Source organism: Oncorhynchus kisutch, linkage group LG14, assembly GCF_002021735.2.
Source record: "Oncorhynchus kisutch isolate 150728-3 linkage group LG14, Okis_V2, whole genome shotgun sequence".
NCBI lineage: Eukaryota > Metazoa > Chordata > Actinopteri > Salmoniformes > Salmonidae > Oncorhynchus > Oncorhynchus kisutch.
Genome location: NC_034187.2, coordinates 60,465,436 through 60,486,588, shown reverse-complemented (window position 1 = coordinate 60,486,588; position 21,153 = coordinate 60,465,436). Strand labels below are relative to the sequence as shown.

At 41.9% G+C, this 21,153-nt stretch overlaps 1 protein-coding gene across 9 annotated transcripts in view; it reads right to left on the bottom strand.

Moving 5' to 3' along the window:
* Positions 1 to 20,871, bottom strand: part of LOC109903558 (tropomyosin alpha-3 chain) — a 34,808-nt gene extending 13,937 nt beyond the window's left edge. For 2 of the 9 annotated variants that reach the window (XM_020500336.2, XM_020500334.2), the window contains exons 1-5: positions 20,623 to 20,870; positions 18,886 to 19,011; positions 6,297 to 6,430; positions 2,535 to 2,652; positions 2,154 to 2,224 (exon numbers count right to left, since the gene is read on the bottom strand). In XM_020500336.2, the coding sequence (XP_020355925.1) occupies positions 2,154 to 2,224; positions 2,535 to 2,652; positions 6,297 to 6,430; positions 18,886 to 19,011; positions 20,623 to 20,736 (563 nt within the window). In that variant the 5' untranslated portion in view covers positions 20,737 to 20,870. Of the gene's footprint in view, positions 1 to 634; positions 711 to 2,153; positions 2,225 to 2,534; positions 2,653 to 6,296; positions 6,431 to 9,415; positions 10,278 to 18,885; positions 19,012 to 20,622 lie in introns of those variants that run through there. The other 7 variants (XM_020500338.2, XM_020500335.2, XM_020500342.2 and 4 more) reach the window with 7 other exon arrangements.
* Positions 20,872 to 21,153: the final 282 nt, after the last annotated feature.

Genomic DNA, 21,153 nt, shown 5'->3' with positions numbered 1-21,153 from the left:
TTGGTTGGGTTGTGTATCGGAGAACGCATGACTTTCAACCTTGGTCTCTCCCGAACCCGTACGGGAGTTGTAGCTAAGCACAGGCAAAATCCTAGAAGAAAAGAACCTGGTTCTGTCTGCCTTCCAAAAGACAGAGAGAAATTCACCTTTGAGCAGGACAACCTAAATCAAAAGGCAAACATACACTGGAGTTGCTTACCAAGACAGTGCATGTTCCTGAGTGGCCTAGTTACAGGTATGACCTAAATCTGCTTGAAAATCTATGGCAAGGCTTCAAAATGTGTCTAGCAATGATCAACCACCAACTTGACGGAGTTTAAAGAATTTATAATAATGTGCAAATATTGTACAATCCAATTGTTGTATTGTTGTACAATTGTACAATTTTGTACAATATTGTACAAGCTCCGTAATCGCTACCAAAGGTAATTCTAACATGTAACTCAGGGATGTGAATACTTATGTAAATTAATTGTATTTAATTTTTAAAAGCACATTTTCACTTTGCATTATGGGGTAGTGTGTGTGTAAGAGAAGGCAAGAGAAAAAAAGTTTAATCATTTTGGAATTTAGACAAAAACTAAATTTGGAATAAATTGAGGGGTATGAATTCACTCCGACAAACACACAATACCTGGTCTTCAGAGGCCTGCAGGGACTTCAGCGATTGGTCGAAACCTCTCAGCTCCTCCTCCAGGGCCCTGGCTTTGCTGTTAGTGCAGGGAGGGGGCGGAGTCATACACATGCGGTGCAGGGGGCGTATGGAGGGTGGGGGGTGGGTCATGCGTTGAATTTAGGTCGGACCCCCAGAAACATGCAGAGACGGACAGATGGGGGAGGAGGGCATTTATTAATTAGGATGCAGAACCATTGTTATGCAAACACACAAGTTTATTCTCATGGCCATGGGAACAGTGAGGATGGGGCCAGTTTAGGATGATACCGGAAGTGGGACTGCTATAATGCAGAGCCGTATCAAATAATTTTAAAAACTTGAGCTGTGCTTGATTTTGTTGGTCCAATACTATGGAACAGACACAAAAGTGCAAACTCCAAGCAGTATTTGTATTTAAATATAGCGTCAAGCAGCCATAGCAGGGCTCAAACTACGGCCCCACAATGTCACCATCAGAACAAATTGGACAGATCGCCATAGGATTTGCCACTTCTGTACTCCTTACCACGCTTGCCAAATATCAGAACTCAACAGATCACACAAAATTCTTTGGATGTTGTATGATTTTTGAACATTTGTATTAATGTGGTCTTCTCCAGAACCGCTCAGCACCAAACTTGGTATATAGCATCAATGGATACATATTGAAAACGCTAGGTTTTCCAAGGCTCTCGCTCAAACAATATGGCCGCTATAAGCCAATGAGCTTGTTTTTCCCTGTCCAACAATGCAACCATGCGGCCAAAGAACTATACTCTACAGGTTAGCTAGACTCATCCCTGAGTGTGCCAAATTTCCTCAGGTCAAGTGCAATCAAGGTAGTCAGATCAAGAGAAATAAAGAAGTGCCGTTATAGCGCCTCCGCGTGGTCGATTTAAACGTGCTCACATTGAGTCGACAGTGTTTGGAACATGTCTATCAAGTTTTTACAATATGAATAATGTGTCTGATTTATATGCATTTATGTGCCAGGTCAAGAGCACTTGAATGTTCATTGGTCAGTAGCAGCCATGTTTGAGATGATAGAGGGGTATGAACTTTAAAAGTTGTCATCTTCAATAGCTTGTTATAGCGTGACCAACTGGCACAGCACTGCATGAGAGGATGTGGCCTAGATTTGCTGCTTGAACCCCTAATACATGACTGGCCTGGTATAGTGATGTAGACCGGGAATTGTTCAAATATATTCCAAATGAGACATCAAGATATATGTTTGCATTCTGCATCGTGTAGTTCTGTAGTTGTGTGACCAGAGTATGTTTAATACAGAGCTACAATGCTGTACATGTCAAATTGATGCAGTATTGTGTGTGTGTTAGATCTACATTAATTTGGAGGAAAACATCAGTATAACTAAATTATTTGACAAAATCCTATTCGGCTGTGTGGAATAAGTGATATTACGTACCACTAGTGTAGTTCTGTGTATGCGTGTGTATGTGTAACTATTGTGCAGTTCAATCACGTGGCCACTCACGCCTCAGCAAGCTCTGCCCTCTCCTCCGTGCGCTCGTGATCCCCCTCGATGATCAGCAGCTTACGAGCCACCTGTAGATGCACACACACAATTATTTACTGCCAGTTGCACAAGATGGCAGATGGAAACAATTGCTCGCAAGATGTGCGCAGATGGTGAACAGGTGAAGTGTGAGTAAAGATGCCCACTGTGGATATAAATTGGGTACATCTAGGGAAAAACTATACTAGTGAGCTTACAGCCTCACGTGAGAAGAAAGTATGCCATGATGACCTCATCCACTTGTGTCTCGATGTAACCTCATTGTGTCCGTGTGTGCGTGCATATGAGGTAGTACTAAAGCATTGCGTGCGTGTGTGTGTGTGTGAGAGATATCCTCACCTCCTCGTACTTGCGGTCAGCCTCCTCAGCAATGTGCTTGGCCTCTTTCAGCTGGATCTCCTGTAGCTCCATCTTCTCCTCATCCTTCAGGGCCCTGTTCTCAATCACCTTCATGCCCCTGGAACAAACGCGCACATGTTAGATGTAATGTATCATCTAGGAATTAATTTGGTATTGAAACTTAGGATACAAAAAATGTAACGCGGTGGTAATACGCCAATACTCAATATTAGACTTTGGATATTTGTCAAACTAAAACACACAATACTTAATATTGCACACTGTCAGCAGCATGTGACACTACATTTCACACACTCTGGGAAGCACAATGGAGGGAGAAACTCAAAGGGTGCATCAGAGAAAGACATCCAATCAATTAACAGAAGATAGCGAGACCAAACACAAATTGTCAAAGATAGTGGTAACTAACCCAAGAAGTATCAACCGGCATCGTTTCCAATTGGAGCAAATGAAGCACATTGGGAAGAACAAGCAAAGAGGTGGGAAGAGCCTAGAATGAGCCTATTGGCATGATGTAGCATGTATTTGCATATTTTCATTAGGGAATGCAAAGTCTGACGTGCACAATAACTCAATTCACCCTTGCACTCTTAAACATTTTTAGCAGAATGTTGGCCAAGTTTCATCTAGCTCCATCCTCTCATCCCACTGGACATCCTCTCATCCCACTGGACATCCTCTCATCCCACTGGACATCCTCTCATCCCACTGGACATCCTCATCATATGAGGGGAAGTTCTAAACAGATCCTTCAGATTTATACCCCCGTGATGTGTACGCGTTTCCCCTTTTGTCTGTCATCGTTGCGCCTATGTGCTTTCACTTCCAGTCCAACAACGACAAACTGACTAGGTTTAAACCAGGGATGGTCAACTGGCAGCCTGCATTTACAGGACCAGTCAAAAGTTAAACCACCTACTCATTCAAGGGTTTCTTTATTTTTCCTATTTTCTACATTGTAGAATAGAAGTGAAGACATCAAAACTATGACATAACACATGGAATTATGTAGTAACCAAAAAAGTATTAAACAAATCAAAATATATTTTGTATTTGAGACTCTTCAAAGTAGCCACCCTTTGCATAGACAGCTTTGCAATCTAGGCATTCTCTCAACCAGCTTCATGAGGTAGTCACCTGGAACGCATTTCAATTAACTTCTTGGATATGGGGGCGCTATTTAAATTTTTGGATGAAAAACGTTCCCGTTTTAATCAAGATATTTTGTCACGAAAAGATGCTCGACTATGCATATAATTGACAGCTTTAGAAAGAAAACACTGACGTTTCCAAAACTGCAAAGATATTGTCTGAGTGCCACAGAACTGATGTTACAGGCGAAACCCAGATAAATCCAACCAGGAAGTGCCGCATTTTTTGAAACAGCCTCATGCCAATGACTCCTTATATGGCTGTGAAGGAGCTAGGAGTCAGCTTACGTTTTCCCCAAGGTGTCTGCAGCATTGTGACGTCTTTTTAGGCATTTCCATTGGAGAATGGCTGTAAGAGACCATATAGGAGGAGTGGACACATTGTGTCTCCTGGAGAAAACGTTACGTAAAATACTGAGGTAGCCATTTTTCCAATAGTTTCTTATGAGAAACCAACTGCCTCCACGGATATATTATTACATATGTTAAAAACACTTTGAGGATGGATCCTAAACAACGTTTGCCGTGTTTCTGTCGATATTATGGAGCAAATTTTGAAAAAAGTTTGGCGTTATAGTTGAAGTATTTTCGGTCGATTTCTCAGCCAAGCAGGATGAACAAACGTTTTTCGCCGACAAAAATATTATTTTGGGAAAAAATGAACATTTGCTATCTAACTGGGAGTCTCCTGAGTGAAAGCATCTGAAGTTCTTCAAAGGTAAATTATTTAATTTGGTTGCTTTTCTTATTTTTGTGAAAATGTTGCCTGCTGCCAGCACAGCCTAGCATAGCATTATGCCATGCTAAACTTACAAATGCTTGTCTAGCGTTGGCTGTAACGCATATTTTGAAAATCTGAGATGACAGTGTTGTTAACAAAAGGCTAAGCTTGTGTTTCAATATATTTATTTCATTTCATTTGCGATTTTCATGAATAGGAAACGTTGCGTTATGAGGCACAGTGGCTCATGGGTCTGCGGGCCTACAGTACCAGTCAGTACCAGTCGGGGGGGGGTGTTAAGGTCAGTCTGTTTTATCTGGAGTATTTCTTCTGTCTTATCCGGTGTCCTGTGTGAATATAAGTAAGCTCTCTCTAATTGTCTCCTTTCTGTGGACCTGAGCCCTAGGACCATGCCTCAGGACTACCTGGCCTGATGACTCCTTGCTGTCCCCAGTCCACCTGGTCGTGCTGCTGCTCCAGTTTCAACTGTTCTGCCAGCGACTATGGAACACTGACCTGTTCACCAGACGTGCTACCTTGTCCTGGATCTGCTGTTTTCGACTCTCTCTCTCGACCGCACCTGCTGTCTCCAACTCTGAATGATTGGCTATGAAAAGTCAACTGACATTTACTCCCGAGGTGCTGAACTGCTGCACCCTCTACAACCACTGTGATGATTCTAATTATTATTATTTGACCCTGCTGGTCATCTATGACCGTTTGAACATCTTGGCCATGTACTGTTATGATCTCAACCTGGCATAGCCAGAAGAGGACTGGTCCCCCCCTCAGAGCCTGGCTCCTCTCTAGGTTTCTTCCTTTATTAGGGAGTTTTTACTAGCCACCGTGCTTCTACATCGGCATTGCTTGCTGTTTGGGGTTTTAGGCTGGGTTTCTGTGTAGCGCTTTGTGACATCGGCTGATGTACAAAGGGCTTCATCAATACATTTGATTGATTTATGAGTTGGGGTGAAGGAAAAGCAGACAAGAAGTGCTCAGCATATGAAGGAACTCCTTTAAGACTAATCCTCATCAAGCTGGTTGAGAGAATGTCAAGTGTGTACAAAGCTGTCATCAAGACAAACGGTGGCTACTTTGAAGAATCTAAAATATATTTTGATTTGTTTAAAAAAAACTTTGGTTACATGATTCTGTGTTACTTCATAGTCGTCTTCATTATTATTCTACAATGAAGAAAAAAAATAAAGGAAATACCTTGAGTAGGTGTGTCCAAACTGACTGGTACTGTAGGCCCGCAGACCCATGAGCCACTGTGGCTCCTCCAATTGTTGTACCCCCACCTCCATCAAAGCTGCCCATCCCTGGTTCAGACCAGTGACTATGGCCAAGTCCTCACTTTTTCCCATATGTCTTACTTCATGGGATCCCATGTTAAAAAGTCATGCTTCCTTTGCTGCATAGGGCCTTCGATAAATTATTTGTGGGTGCTTATATCAGTCCTATTTCAAACATGTACAAGTGTATACAACTTTATGCAAATGACACTTACACCATTTCCAACTGTTGACCAGGCTAAGATAGAGCTGCAATCCGAGATTCTTGCCTTACAGAAAGCCCTGGTTGGTCTATAATTCATACTTGCTGGCAAGAGTAAATAGATGTTGTTGCATGCTAAAAGATGACTGGAAGTCTGTGGGTAATGCTAGTTAGCATTGGCTCGTAAAACTACCTCTAATTTCCTTCATACTGGACACAGACATAAAAATGGTATCCATGAGTTCATCTGACCCTAGGGGAGAAGATAAAGGGCCTCATTGCCAAAATCCCAGAGTATCCCTTTAAAACAGTGGTGTTTGGAGAATTACAGTGTTTTCCCCTTTCTGTTCACGTGCGCTGTGTTCCACTGACCTCTCACTTTCGTCTGCAGCCTTTTCTGCCTCCTCCAGTTTCTGCAGAGCGGTCGCCAGTCTCTCCTGGGCCCTGTCCAACTCCTCCTCAACCAGCTGGATACGCCTGTTCAGGGAAGCAACTTCAGCCTCAGCCTGTATCAGGGAGGGGGAGAAGGGAAAAAGTTGAACATATACTGGCATTTAGCCTCAAATTTAAATGGAATTGACCTCAACCCCTCTTTCAACATAGGATTTACTGTATATGCCATGATATGACTTATATAGTGCACTTAACATTGCATCACATCTCACGTTGTCCACCGACGTAGGAGGCTAGACTCAATGCTCCAGTCAGATTACCATTTATTCACCTTGATTTTCTCACACGCATCCATCCAGTACACTGGTTATGTTCAGTGTAACACAACACTGCAGAATCTGTTACTTTGTATTCTGTGAGCTCAACGCACCGTTTCTCTATCAAGCTTTAACTTTTGGAAGATGTAAGATGTAATTTGTAACAGGTCAATATTTGTATTAGTTAAGAGCAGAACATGTGGTAATTAACTACAATGACCACAAGCCAGTGTTCCTACAGCTGCGCGTTATCAGTGAGGGAGTTCTATTACGCTGGGCCGGGTTTTCCAGAAAATAAATGTTTGAAGCTTTAACTAGTTTTCCTTGGGGAGACGGATAAAGCTTTATCAAATTACTTTTGTGAAAACACAGAATCCTACACGTCCTTTACCGTCACTTTTTGAAGCCACTCCTCAGTAAAAGGCACATGACAGCCAGCTTGGAGTTTTCCAAAAGGCACCCAAATACTCTCAGATCCAAAATTGAACTCTTTGGCCTGAATGCCAAGCTTCACGTCTGGAGGAAACCTGCCACCATCCCTACGGTGAAGCTTGGTGGTAGCAGCATCATGCACTGCTTCTTGACCCAATGCCCACTTAACCTGGAAGCCAGCCGCACCAATGTGTCGGAGGAAACACCGTAGACCTGGCTACAGTGTCAGCGTGCACTCTGCCCAGCCCGACACAGGAGTCCCTAGTGCACGATGGGACAAGGACATCCCTGCCAGCCAAACCCTCCCCCTAACCCAGGCGACGCTGGGCCAATCGTGCGCCACCCCACGGGTCTCCGCGACCGAGCCTGGACTCGAACCCAGTACAAAGAGATATTTGATTTTAAAAAACTGCTCCAGAGCGCTCAAGACCTCAGACTGGGGCAAGGTTTACCTTCCAATAGGACAACGACCCTAAGCACACAGCCAAGACAAAGCAGGAGTGGCTTCGGGACAAGTCTCTGAATGTCTTTGAGTGGCCCAGCCAGAGGCCAGACTTGAACCCGATCTATCATCTCTGGAGAGACCTGAAAATAGCTGTGTTGCGACGCTCCCCATCCAACTTGACAGAGCTTGAGAGGATCTGCAGAGAATAATGGGAGAAACTCCCTAAATACAGGTGCGTCAAGCATGTAACGTCATACCCAAGAAGACTTGGCTGTAAATCGCTGACAAAAGGTGCATAAAGGACTGAGTAAAGGGTATGACTAATTATGTAAATGTGATTTGTTCTTTCATTTTAATACATTTGCAAAAATCTAAAAACCTGTTTTTGCTTTATCAAAATTGAATATTGTGTGAAGAGTGATGAAAAGGTTTTATTTAATCAATTTTAGAGAAAGGCTATAAGGTAACTTAGTTGTGGAAAGTTGTGTCTCAGCCTCTTGCGAATTGAAGGAAATGTATGAAACAGATGATAGATCTCACACCACTGGGGAGAAGATGGAGGTAGATTACATTCTGCTAATACTCTCATTGATGAAATATTGGATTTAAATGCAGTTTTGTCCCCTAAAATTAATATATGTTATGGACTGAGTGCACTAAGTTTTGTAGACTTGACTCTTTGGTAAAATGTCTTCATGGGGCGGCCACGATTTAGCAGTGGCGTGCCTCTCTGCTTGGGGAAACACAAAATATATTGCATTTTAAAACTAGTTTCATTGGGAAGGCAGATAAAAGCCTTTTTATCCAAAGCAATCACTTTTGCATGTGAAAACAGAATCCTACTCATTACTCCACGTGCTTAACCTACACCGCTTTTGTTTTGAGCAGACTTGACCTTCAGCCAAAACTGGGCACCTGGCTCAAGTCTGGAAAGCAGCCCAGTTCCAAAACAAATACAATCAACACTAACAGGGTTCATCTGGGGCATTTATCAAATCCCCCTCAGTGTATTTGGCTTAAAGTACCTGTCCAGTGAAAATCTAAATTTTAAAAGTTAATATTCTGTTAACTCACAACCAAATGATGTTGTTGACTCATCAGATACTCGTATGGGGATGAGCTGGCCAATTAGTGGTCTACTTGTGTTCATATTTTGAATGTGTATAGGCCCACACCATTCCAACACAGAAAAGATTTGTTTTAACACACATAATTAACAAAACTATTAAACCCATATTGTAATTAATTACAGGTCATGTCCGCAAACACTGGACAGTTACTTTAAGCCCCAGTCCCTCAATGACTTAAATTTCAAAAATTTGGTCATAAAGCCCCCACCCATGTTGCGCAACACCTTCCACTAACAATTCCTTTGTAATGTTACTCAACAATACACATCCCATCTGATAGGTGTCAATAGGAGATTACCTAAAAACACCTCACTTCGATACAGCTACGACCAGGAATGACCTGTTCGTAGCAGGTTAGGAGAATTAGGTTAAGGTTAGGAAAAGGTTTAGCGAAAATGCTCTCCTAACCCTGTAGTTCCCAACCAGCGGTACTAAGACTTGGTCTACGACTCATGATGCCATAAATATACTGGTAAAATGCACGAGAGGATACTTCAGGTGTTCTCCGGCACAGTAAAATGTTGGTGGTGGTACAGTAACGGATAACGGTTGGGTACCATTGTCCTAACCTGCTACGAAAAGTCCCATGTCAATAGGCTCCTTGTAGGGCGGGGGTGTTAATTGCATGAATGACAACCCAGGCCAAGTGGTAGTATACTTTTAAAAAGAAACAATGTAGCCTATCTGCGCACGTCGATCTAATAGTCAAAATGCCAAAGAAATATATTTTAAAAAATGGTAATGTCGATGGATGATTCAAAAATATCATTTTACCTGTTCTCTTGATGTTTTCTCCACCTCGACCTGTCTCTGAAGAAGTTCAGCTCGCTCTTCGGCTTCATCTGCCTGTTGCTGTAAAACTTTGATCTTTCGCTTAACTGCGTCGATACTGTTGTTTCCAGACATTTTATTTTGTTTGTGAGAGTGGGTTAGTCCTAGTTAGTTTGTTTCCCCTTCCTTAAAAAAGTTTTATAACTTCGGCACGAGTTCTTCAGAACGGGAGGAAAAAAAGCAGCAACGCCCTGCCAAATGGTCAAACGTTGATTGTAGTGGCGTGGGAATATGCGTTCTTCCTCCAAACAGCAGGGACACTCAATAACGCATTTAAGATTGACACTGGTCTAACCGAATTTCGTCCAAAATTCGTGTTTTCAAAGTAGCCTAATCCGGTTAGATGTTTTAAATAGTTTCTGCTGCTAACATTTACCAGGAAGACGCAAAAATGTTTTTTTTATTCTACAGACGTGGCAAGCTAACAGTCCTAATTCATTGGCTTCCGCTGTGAAAAATGGGACGAATTCTTTCAATTGCACGCGGTTATAATTTAAGCTCAATCAAATGAATAAATGAATGAATGAATTCAAAATTGGCTTAACAAGGGATTTGCTGTCCGTTCTCTCCCCTGTCTCTAAATCACTATGCCCTGCCCGCTTGGTTCAGCTCTTTCCTTTTCAACCCACTTCCGGCTTGCTCCACACCCAAATGTCTGGCGTAGACAATAAACTGGAATGCTGATCCAGAGTCAGCCCCTAGAACACTAGTTGGTCCCCAGAAGGAAAGTTTTAAAAATGATCCCGTCAGCACAATGTATCTTCGACCGGAAAGCACCCCTTGGTTACACGTGTCCTGACCAGGTGAAGTGACGTTTCATTTATAAATCACTCGCATTCCAAGCCACTCCCGAGGTAGCATATGAAAGTACATGTAAGGGGGGATTCACCTGCATGAGAATGTCATCTCAAACATCACGATTTAGTACACATTTGTTTGAATGGTGTAAGTGTGTGTCTATCTACAGGCTATATTGTATGGTATGCCTACTTGTTCATCATATGTGACTACTTGCTTTGTATGTGTACATTTGTTTGCTTGTCAACACATTACACCTGAAGCCTCCAGATACCAAATATGACCGCTTCTTCATTCCTTCCTGTTGCACAACAACTTGAGGATGCTGAGACATGCACCACAACACACACACAAATCAAGTCACTACTTGTGAGCCATCACTAAATTCAGTGTGATATAAAACAAGAAAATGCACATTGTCTTGTTAAATTTTGGTTTAAAGATGGCTTATGAAAACATCAGGCCTAGCTAATAATTCAATTATGCCCAAAATAATATTTCCTTGTGAGATAAAGTGTTATGAATTGGGATTGAACTCTTCCATTTCAGTGAATACACAGAGCTGTGAAGGTGTTTGTGTTTCAAACAGGTCTTGGCCCTCCCTTCCTGTCTCTCACTACCAGGATTGTGTTTATTAGGGCACTCAATTGAAAAGATTAAAACAGTTTCCAAGAGAAAAATAAAATAAGCATTTCTAATTGTTCAAGTCCAGGAAGTCCCTCCTTGTTTTCTTCCGACCTTGTTACTCACTCGTGTGGTGTGAATGGTTCTTAGTAGGTGAATTGATTGTTCACTTGCACGTCCAGTTGTGACCACCAAGTGTCGCCCCAGACCACATGTTTGGCACTGTGAGACAATTTTAGACGTTTAGAGTTTCTGCACATTGACCAAGTTTACATGCACACAGTATTCCGAATAGAAGCTCATATCCCGCTAAGGTTTTTTCGGGATAAGCTGTTTACATGCACCTTTGATATTCTTATCATAAGTATCCTTGTAGTCATGAATAAACAGAATATTCCTAATTTCAATTCACATGGGTTAAATGGAATAGTAACAAATATGGACACCGACTGTAGGCCTATAACCTCTCACATGTAGTGGATAAATATCTTGAGAAAATGCAAATTCATGTTGTTGTTTTTTTACACCGTTATGCAAGCAGACCGTATTTCAACCACATAAAATATGCAACCAAGACGAGCTGAAGTCTTATCAGAAGAGTGTTTTTTCGTTTTATCAGCTTTTAATTTCCTTAAAACTGGTCAAACTCATGACATTTGGACAAATGTCCACATACCAAGCGCATAGTCACACACGATGAACCATTGAGGACCACTTTGGAAACAAGCGTTTTAATTAATACTTTCAAGTGATATCCTCTGGGTTCGCATTGTGCATTTTGTTGTTTTTGTATGTTGCCCAAAATAAATCCAATTCAATTTTGTACAGGAACAATCATTCCACTGTTTTGGAGAAATTGCATATTCTCCCCGGTCCCTAAACGAAACAGACAACTTTACTGGTTATCTATATTACTAATGCATTAATTCTATCAAAGTCAGACATTATTCTACTTTATTTTGTCTTTTGGGGCAACACGTTGTGACAGAAGAGAACCGTGTATCAAACGTAGTTGACAAACAAAATGGCCTACCAAATGTCGGAAATTGTAAGTAGAAACTTAATTTAAATTATAGTAAATTAATTATAGTAGGCTAAATTATTATTGTTGATCAAACTGCGCAGGTAGTCTACCTTTTGAAGTGATTTGATTGACAAGCAGATATGATGACTCTGCACACATAATATGCGAAACTGAGCCTGCGCAGAACGCGGTTTTTCACGGTCCGCGCAGGCTCAGTTTCGTATATAATGGGAGTAAACAGGACAAGACTTTTACATGCCACAATATCCCGTTTTAGATCAGCATATCCGAAGCATCTTATCCAGGGTTCTCAACCTGAATACAAGCTTTTTTTTTATTGTAAACGGGATATGATGTTTATATGAGTAAACTCAAAAACAGAATACTTGAGTATTCTGAAAAATAACGGGATATTTGGTGTGCATGGAAATGTGGTCAGTGATTCTGCATTGCTATGGCCAAAGTATCCCTATACATTTACATAACTGTGAAGATGTATTTAGATGTAGAACTAAGTTTGTAACAGTAAGTCTATTGAAAAAATTCTACAAATTATTCCATGACATTTGTGTCTTAGTTAAGTTGAGGTTATTTTCACGTTTAAAGTTTCATTGTCACAATGCACAAGTACAGTGAAATGCCTTTCTTGCTCTTTCCCAACAATCCAGTAGTACCATAAAATAAATTTAAAAAAGTCAAGTGGAACAAAAAAGTAAGTAAGCTATATACAGGGTCAGTTCCAGAGTCTGCTAATACCATCTTTTCAATGTGCAGGGATACTGGAGTGGTATAATTATATATGTATAGGGGTAGGGTGACTAGGCATCAGGATGAATGATAAACAGAGTAGCAACAGCATTTATGGTGTTTGTGTGTGTTTTGCAATGAAGGTTTACAGTAGCCTCAATAGCACTGTAGGATAGCACCATGGTGTAGCTAGCTGCTGTCCTCCTCTGTGTAAGATACAAAACTTAGGAGGCTCATGGTTCTCACCCACTTCCATAGACTTAAACAGTAATTATGAAGACTTCCGGAGGACATCCTCCAATCTATCAGAGCTCATGCAGCATTAACTGACATGTTGCTCATCCAATCAAAGGATCATAGAATGAATCTAGTACTGAAAGCATAAGCTACAGCTAGCTAGCACTGCAGTGCATAACGTGTGGTGAGTTGTTGACTCAGAGAAAGACAACAGTTGAACCGTTTTGAACAAATTCATTTATACAAAAATTAAGAAGTAGCAGAGAGATAGAGCTAGCCATATTTCATTGTATTTTCTTCTTCTTCCTAGTTTACCTTTCACTTACTTACTTACTTAGCTAGCTAATGCAGCTAATTTAGCCTACTCGAAACCTGAGGAATGCTATTTATGTTAGCTAGCTAAGGTTATCCTGGTTGGTTTTATGCATTTATTTCCACTGGGGCCCGCCGGTGTAACTGTACTGTGTGATCATACAAATGGATTGGATTGTGGGAGAGTACGTTTAATAGCACTTTAGTTCTAGTAACTATGTTGACTACGGCGTCAGCTAATATGGTGATGATGTAGGCTGTGTAGCGGTTAGTGGTTTTGGTATGAAGGTTTGGCTTGGATACATTTTTTTTTGCCTTGTCACAGACAGATGTTGTGTTGTGCACTGAAGTCCACAAGCAAAGGGAAAACGTGAAAGGAGGAGAGCGCGTAGATGTGAGAAGGAATTATTCAACAAACAAAGTGATGATGCTGTTTGTAAATGGCTGCTATGAAAGTGAACTGTGTGTGTAGGTGTATTCATTCCGCCAATTTGGTTGCGTTTCTTTAAACGGAAACAAACGGAACAGAACGGGGATGGACCTATCTGAATTTGCCCAATAGAAACTCTCATTTTAGTTGCAACTGTTTGGACTAATGATTACACCCCAGATCAGCTAGATGCAGGCAAGAGTGTGTCACTGTCTGTCACCTTGATTACTCCAATTTGTCTCTTGACCTGTGCACCTACGTTTTAAAGTTTCATTTATAGGCTATGTTACAGCAACCTCATGATGGGTATAGGTCACATTCAAGTATCATGTAGTAGCTTAAACCTATCAATGTTATATTGTGCTGGACAAATGGCGTATGAATGACAGTCATCCAATTTGCTGTCATAGAAATAAGGCCATGCTCATAGAAAAACAAATCATCTTCCCTGATCTTAAACAGCCCGACGTTAAACGGCCACACATGTTGTGTGTGTTTGCAAATTTTGTGTTTGTGTGTGTGAATGTGTATAGAGACCCCCCAAAATTATAGAAGGGTCAATGCAGATAGTCAGTGTAGCCATTTCGTTAGCTATTTAGCAGTCTTATGGCTTGAGGATAGAAACTGTTCAGGAGCTGTTGTTGTCAGACTTGATGCTTCAGTACCACTTGCCATGTGGAAGCAGAGAGAAGAGTTTGAGGCTTGGGTGGCTGGAGTCTTTAACAATTTTTCAGGCCTTCACACCGCCTGATGTAGAGGTCCTGGATGGCAGGGAGCTCCGCCCTAGTGATGTACTGGGCTGTCCGCACCACCCTCTGTAGTGAGGGCAGTGCAGTTGCCATACAAGCAGTGATGCAGCCAGTCATGATGCTCTCAATGGTGCAGCTGTAGAACTGTTTGAGGATTTTGGGGGGGGGGGGCTACATCTAGGCTACATCTAGACCTAGATTTCCTAGACCTAGATTTCAGCCACAATTTGTTAGCAGTAGTTATCATGGTAAGAAAGGGCATAGCGGTAGCCTACATGCTAAAATGTGTTAGCTGTTAGTAAATACTGCATGCTAAACTATGCCTTCAGCAGGAGTTGAATGGACATTTGTTTTAGCCATTAGCTGCTGGCTAAGTAGTGCTGCTGAAAGACCGGAGCTTTGAGAGCTCCTTAATGTGCGAAGATTGAGTTGCTCTTTACCCTCTTGCTGAAAGCTGGGTACCCTTGATTTAATACAAGAGCGTAAGGAGCTAGGCATCCTCAGGCAGTCATAAAACTGTCCTTTAGCGTTGCTTATTATGACGCTAATCCCGAGCATGTGGAGAGAGGCAGAAGGTCCACATAGGTTAAAGAGAGGTCTGTCCCAACTGTTTAGAACTCTGACTCCTCTGAGACTCAGTAACACTGGAAATGACACACACACACACACACACGCACGCATGAGGTCCACAGGGAAAAAAGCACACACACAGTCACAAACACACACACAGTGCAGAGCAACATTTGGAGGGATCTGAATACACTGCAGGGATAAATGCCCTTCACTAATCTCTTTGACACTATTGCTTCATGTTGATCTAGTTGTCTCTATGCAACAATGATTCTATTCTTGGGAAGATATTTAGGACATAACCAGCTATAGGGGAAAGAAGGTGGGGGCCAACCTAAATATATGTAGCCTGACAATGCACCCTAAATTCTTCGACTGCTCTGTCGTTCGCTACATACTTTATTTAGTCTGAGGATGCCATCATTGAAGTCATTTCTGGTGACGAGGGGCACGAGGGGAGTTGTACAAAACAAAGTAATTAGGGATTGGATTGTCTCTAACCAAATCAGAGTATCAACGCCAATGACACATTTTCAAACCGCTGCTTTACTCATCGCTTTCTGGACCAATAAGACTGCCCGAATGTGTTTGCATTTGGTGTAGGGTCGGGGAGGTCCTCAGATCCAGACTCATTGCGGAGAAAAAACGAACGTCCGTGGGTGTGGTATATAGTAAGGTGTATGGGTAGCCAGGCAAAAGAACACTCCCCTTCGTATGGACAGTGAAGCAAAAATTGTACATTTGGCTCTATACTCCAGCATTTTGGATTTGAGATCAAATGTTTCATGAGACGACAGTACATAATGTCACCTTTTATTTGAGGTATTTTATTTATACATATCTGTTTTACCGTTTAGAAATGAAATCACTTTATGTATCTGGTCCCACCCATGTGAAGAAATCAGAGGTATTTGGACATATTTCTTGCACGCAATGACTACATTAAGCTTGTGACTACAACAATTTTGTATGCAATTGCAGTTTGTTTTGGTTGTGCTATGCTTTGCCCAATAGTAACTGAACGGTGAATGATGACTGGAGTAATTTTCTTTCTAAGTGAGTAGATAAGATGTTTCTGAACACTTCTAAATTAATCCTAATAATTCCATGATTAAGAAAAATCATGAATGAACCATGAGTAATGGCAAGTGAGATGCCGTTTAGAGGCTACAACAAAATATGCTATCTTCTCACCATTACCAATAACATGGGAGGTTAGCATTTTCTTGGGGTATGATCTTTATTCATGATTTTGGGGATATGATTGTCATTATTCATGAATCATTCACGATTATCCGTAATCAAGGTAGCATCCGCATTAATGTAGAAGTGTTAAAAAATATCTATTCTTATTTACAATAACATTTACTCAAAAATTACATTTTTCACCATTCATTTTGAGCAAAACATTATCTGAAACACAACCTAAACAAACTGCATATCGAATGGGGGGGGGGGGGGGGGGGGGGACAAGATATAAAGTGTTTTCATTTCTAAAAGGTAATGTATGAAAATACTCTCAAATGAAAAGGTGACATTCTGTACTGTCATTTCATATGAAACATTTGAACTCAAATGTTGAGCTGTACATCCCCCTCCTCTGTTATTTCTGTTATGACCCATTCTGTCCCCCTTTCAGACCATTAAACGTAATGTTGAAGCTCACACACGCACAGTCACATGATTTTGCCATATAACTGTACAGACAGCGTAGGGCAGGCTGACCAGACAAGAGCACATAACACCCGTAATGACCTTGGCCATACGAGTCATTGGGTAATCATCACTCCATGGCACCACAAGACCTATTTACTGCAACACACCTAAGCTCCTCTGGTATTTTAACATGGTCATTCCATGCATTCTCCCTATTGAGGAAAATTATTATGATGACAGCTGCTGTTTGTTCTATATCTAGAGTCCGGAGAAAAGCACTTCATTACAGTCAACGAGGGGAAATACAGAGAGAGGGAAGAGAGAGAATTACTGAGACAAAGGGAATGCAAGGGAAATTGTAGAATAAGAAAAAAAAACACCTGAACAACTAGAGGAAGAGAACAGTAAAGAAATAGAAAGGGGGAGGGGACTCAGATGAGATTGGCAACCCAAGTATAGTCTTGGCTGTGATAGCCTCAAGGTTAGAGAGGGAGGTTGGTAACGGGAGGTTCAAATCCCAGTGGAAAAAGTGTCCTGGCAACTAGAGGATTGCTGGCATCAATAACTCACATGCCATCTACAGCAACTGTGCCCTTGAGCAAAGCCCTTAATCCCCAAACTTCTCCAGGGGCGCTGCTCTGTGGCTGACCCTGTCCTGCTCCGTCTGTTATGTTTGTATTTAGTGTCACAGCAAAAAGAACAATATCTGTGCAAATTGACAAGAAAAGGTCTGTTATATTCTATTCCATTCTTTGGGGAGCGTTCAGATAGTACAGCCTGTGTGCACTATCCAAAATTAGCATGAAAACCAAACCTTTGAATTTTATCTTAGCTTCCTAGCATGAGGGATAACCCTTAACTCCAGCGGTTTACTGCTCAAAATTAACTGTCACCAAAGAGGACTAAAAGTGTCAGTCAAAAACTGTCACTAAGTTATCATCCCAGAAACATGCAGGGCTCTGTGGTTTTCACATACTCCTTGACTTAACTAAAACATTGGCAATGTATGGGTAAAGGCACTATGGCTCGTGAATCCAAATGTCATGTGTTGTTCAGAAAGTCAGAATGGTTATAGTATCTGTTGCTCTGATGACTTTGGAGATGGGTAGTGTCTTGTGTTTCTATCGCTAGTAACATAACAGCAACTAGATCCGGGGGTTTTCAAGCCTGTTCCTTTGGACCCACAGGGTGTACAAGCTTTTGTTTTAGCCCAGCACCAGCACTCCTGATGCAACTCAAGGGCTTATTGATTAGTTAAATCAGATGTGTTAGTGCTGGGCTGGAACAAAAGCCTGGTCCCCAGGACCAGACTTGACTAACTCTAGTGAGAATATCGATGATTATTGTCCCTAAAATGGTAGCATGATTAGTGTGATAGTCACAGTTTGACTGGATGACATCATGGTCAGAATATGTGGATAAAACAGCAGCAGCTGTGGATGGGTGACCGGAGGGAATGAGAAGAATGGGAGGGAGGGGAGAGACACTAGGCACCAGGTTTAACCTCCTGTGGTCAGTACCACCCTGCATCCAACTGCTGGCTTGCCTCTGAAGCTAAGCAGGTTTGATCCTGGTTGGTCCCTGGATGGGAGACCAGATGCTGCTGGAAGTGGTGTTGTAGGGCCAGTAGCAGTCACTTTTTCCGTTGGTCTAAAATAAAATATCCCAATGCCCCAGGGAAGTGATTGGGGACATTGCCCTGTGTAGGGTGCCGTCTTTCGGATAGGACGTTAAACGGGTGTCCTGACTCTCTGTGGTCACCAAAGATCCCATGGCACTTATCTTAAAATTCCCAATCTGGCCCTCATATCTGGCCCACCTAGTTTTCCCCAGCTTCAAATTGTCTCATTTTTCACCTGTAACTATTATTTTCATAGTACAAGTGTGTTTGCTTTGACATACAGTATGTACTATGAGCATGTATGAGGCTTTTGGTGCCTTCAAGCTTGCTAAATGCTTAATGGGTCCCTGCACAGAACCTGCATCGCTCCAGGTTCAAAGCTCTTATTTGTGACTTACTAAAGCATCTGTTTAGATCTGACTACCCATGTTTCTCCACAATTTCCTGGAATCCAATTGGTAATTACAGTCTTGTCTCATCGCTGCATCTTCTGTATGGACTCGGAAGAGGCAAAGGTCGAGAGACATGCGTCCTCCGAAACACATTGTCCTCGTTACACATTGTCTTCGTAATACTATTGTCCTCTTAATACTATTGTCCTCATAATACTTCATGTAAGACCTAGGAAGAACACAACACACTTACATCTGCGGCCTTCTTGTCCGCAACCTCCAATTTCTCCTGGGCATCCTTCAAGGCCTCAGAGTATTTGTCCAGCTCATCCTCAGTTCCCTTCAGCTTCTTTTGCATCTGCAGCAACTCATCCTCGTGCTGAGAGAGAGAGAGTGAGAGAAGGAGGGAGGGCAAGAAGAGGAAAGAGAGATGGAGAAAGGGCGCGTGAGATTTGCACACTCTTTTCACACTATGGTGCGGACCTGAATCGTACTGTGCTGACTGACATTTTCTTTTCACCTTGACCTTTTCAATGAGGTTCAAGCAACTATGGTGGATACATAACAAGGCCAGCACAGTAAAGCGCGGCTCATTAGTGTGAAAATAGTATTTGTTAACTGATAGCCTCATAGCAATGTCCATATCCATTCATCAAGGCATCTTTGACTGTCACCCAAGCCTGGGTTCAAATAGTAGTTTTCTTCTTTAAAATACTTTGAGCATTTGATTGAGCCTTCCTGGGGTGGCACATGGGCCGGTTTTACACTTTTGAGACTATTCCATTGGCTCATTGTGCCAGGCAAGATCTTTTAAAGTATTTGAAAGAAAACAAATACTATTTGAACCCGTCTCTGCAGCCGCCTCACCTGTCCTCTTGTCACAAATAACCTAAAGCCTGATGACAGGCCTGGCGTGGTTCCACTTCAACGCCATCTAGATATAAATACTACCTCTGGATGGACAATCACTCAGTGAATGGATCCCCTGTCGTATTCCATCCTAGTGTCTAGCCCTTCGCAATTTCTCAGTGGAGAGATCACTAGCTAAACCACTCCAGCCTTGACAGACAGCCTGTCTGGCCTTGCTAATGAGAGAAATATGGTCTAAAGTTTCTATCAAGTTGTCTTGGCATGGTTTTGAATTTTCCAGTGTCTTTTTTTTCCTGGACAGGGGTCACTTTAGATTCAGTTTTTAAGTCCAGTTAACTCGGTCCTATTCTTAACCATATCCTCACCTCTAGTATTTAGAGTAATGTCATGAACTTTTGTTCTCATTTTCAAGAATAATACATTAAATCACTGGAATGTAAAAGAAAACCCTTATAAATAAAAGTATAAATATATTATACACACACATATACATACATACAAATCTGTTACAAACACATCTAGAAAAGCAGGTGAGATGACTCTTTCACTAACCAGTATATTGCAATATCGGTTTAACATTTCACATCTGTTTTGACCAATTACTTCGGAACTTTTTAAACTTTTAACAATGACAGGCCAAGGGGTTGTAACTGAGTTATATCTAAGCAGATGACTACCGCTGACCATTTTCAATAACACAGCCACATCATGGAAACCTATAAGCTATTTCACCTTTCAAGACTTCCACTCCCCATCCCTGTCCCAGTGGGCAAAATTTGTCATGGGACGTTAAAATTACATTTTCTGGTGGTTAATTGGATTTCTACTTGTACAGACAATACAAACAGGGCTCTGGTCAGAAGTAGTGTTATATATAGGGACTAGGATGCCATTTATGACACAGCCACACGTCTTTTTCTGGTCACTAAAAAGACTTCGGAAAAAACGTCATTGTACAATAAATATACAACCTGACCATGATGCAAAATAAATGACGTCATTGTAACCAGTTTTGCTCCCTAGGGTAGTAGTAGCCTATAATAGGCTCCTTGACCGCTCAAGGTGTCCATGTTCCTATCCATGATAGAGCCCCCCCTTCTCTTTAATGTTGTTGGCCCACCTGCTTGCTCCTCTCCTCGGCTGCCTTCTTGTCAGTATCGGCTTGTTCTGCCGCGTCCAGAGCGTTCTCCTTATCCAGCTTCAACATAAGCATCTTCTTCTTGACTGCCTCCATTTTTAAAGGTTTTTTGGGCTTTTTGACTGAGAGGGGTAAAGGGTGCAGGACAGTCAAGTCTGGTCAACTCAGTGGAACAGGAGAGAGAGGGAGAGAAGGAGGGAGGGAGAAAGAGCAGAGGAGAGACCAAACTCATGGATAGACAGAGAACATATATATCCCCAAGTGTAGATGGCCACACCCACAAACATGTACCTCCCACTTTAGCCTTCTGGCTCCACCCAACTCAATCCTTTAAAGCGCCATTCTTCAAAGTGATCTACTGATCCTCCCTCTCCATAATAAAGCAAAGTAGGATGAACGTACTTTGATGTTGCGTTGTTCCCCTGATGGTTAAGGTCAGGTTTGGGGAACGCAAGCGGATTCTAGATCTGTGCATACAGGCAACTTCTACCGGCAGAAAGAAAGCCTGGTCCC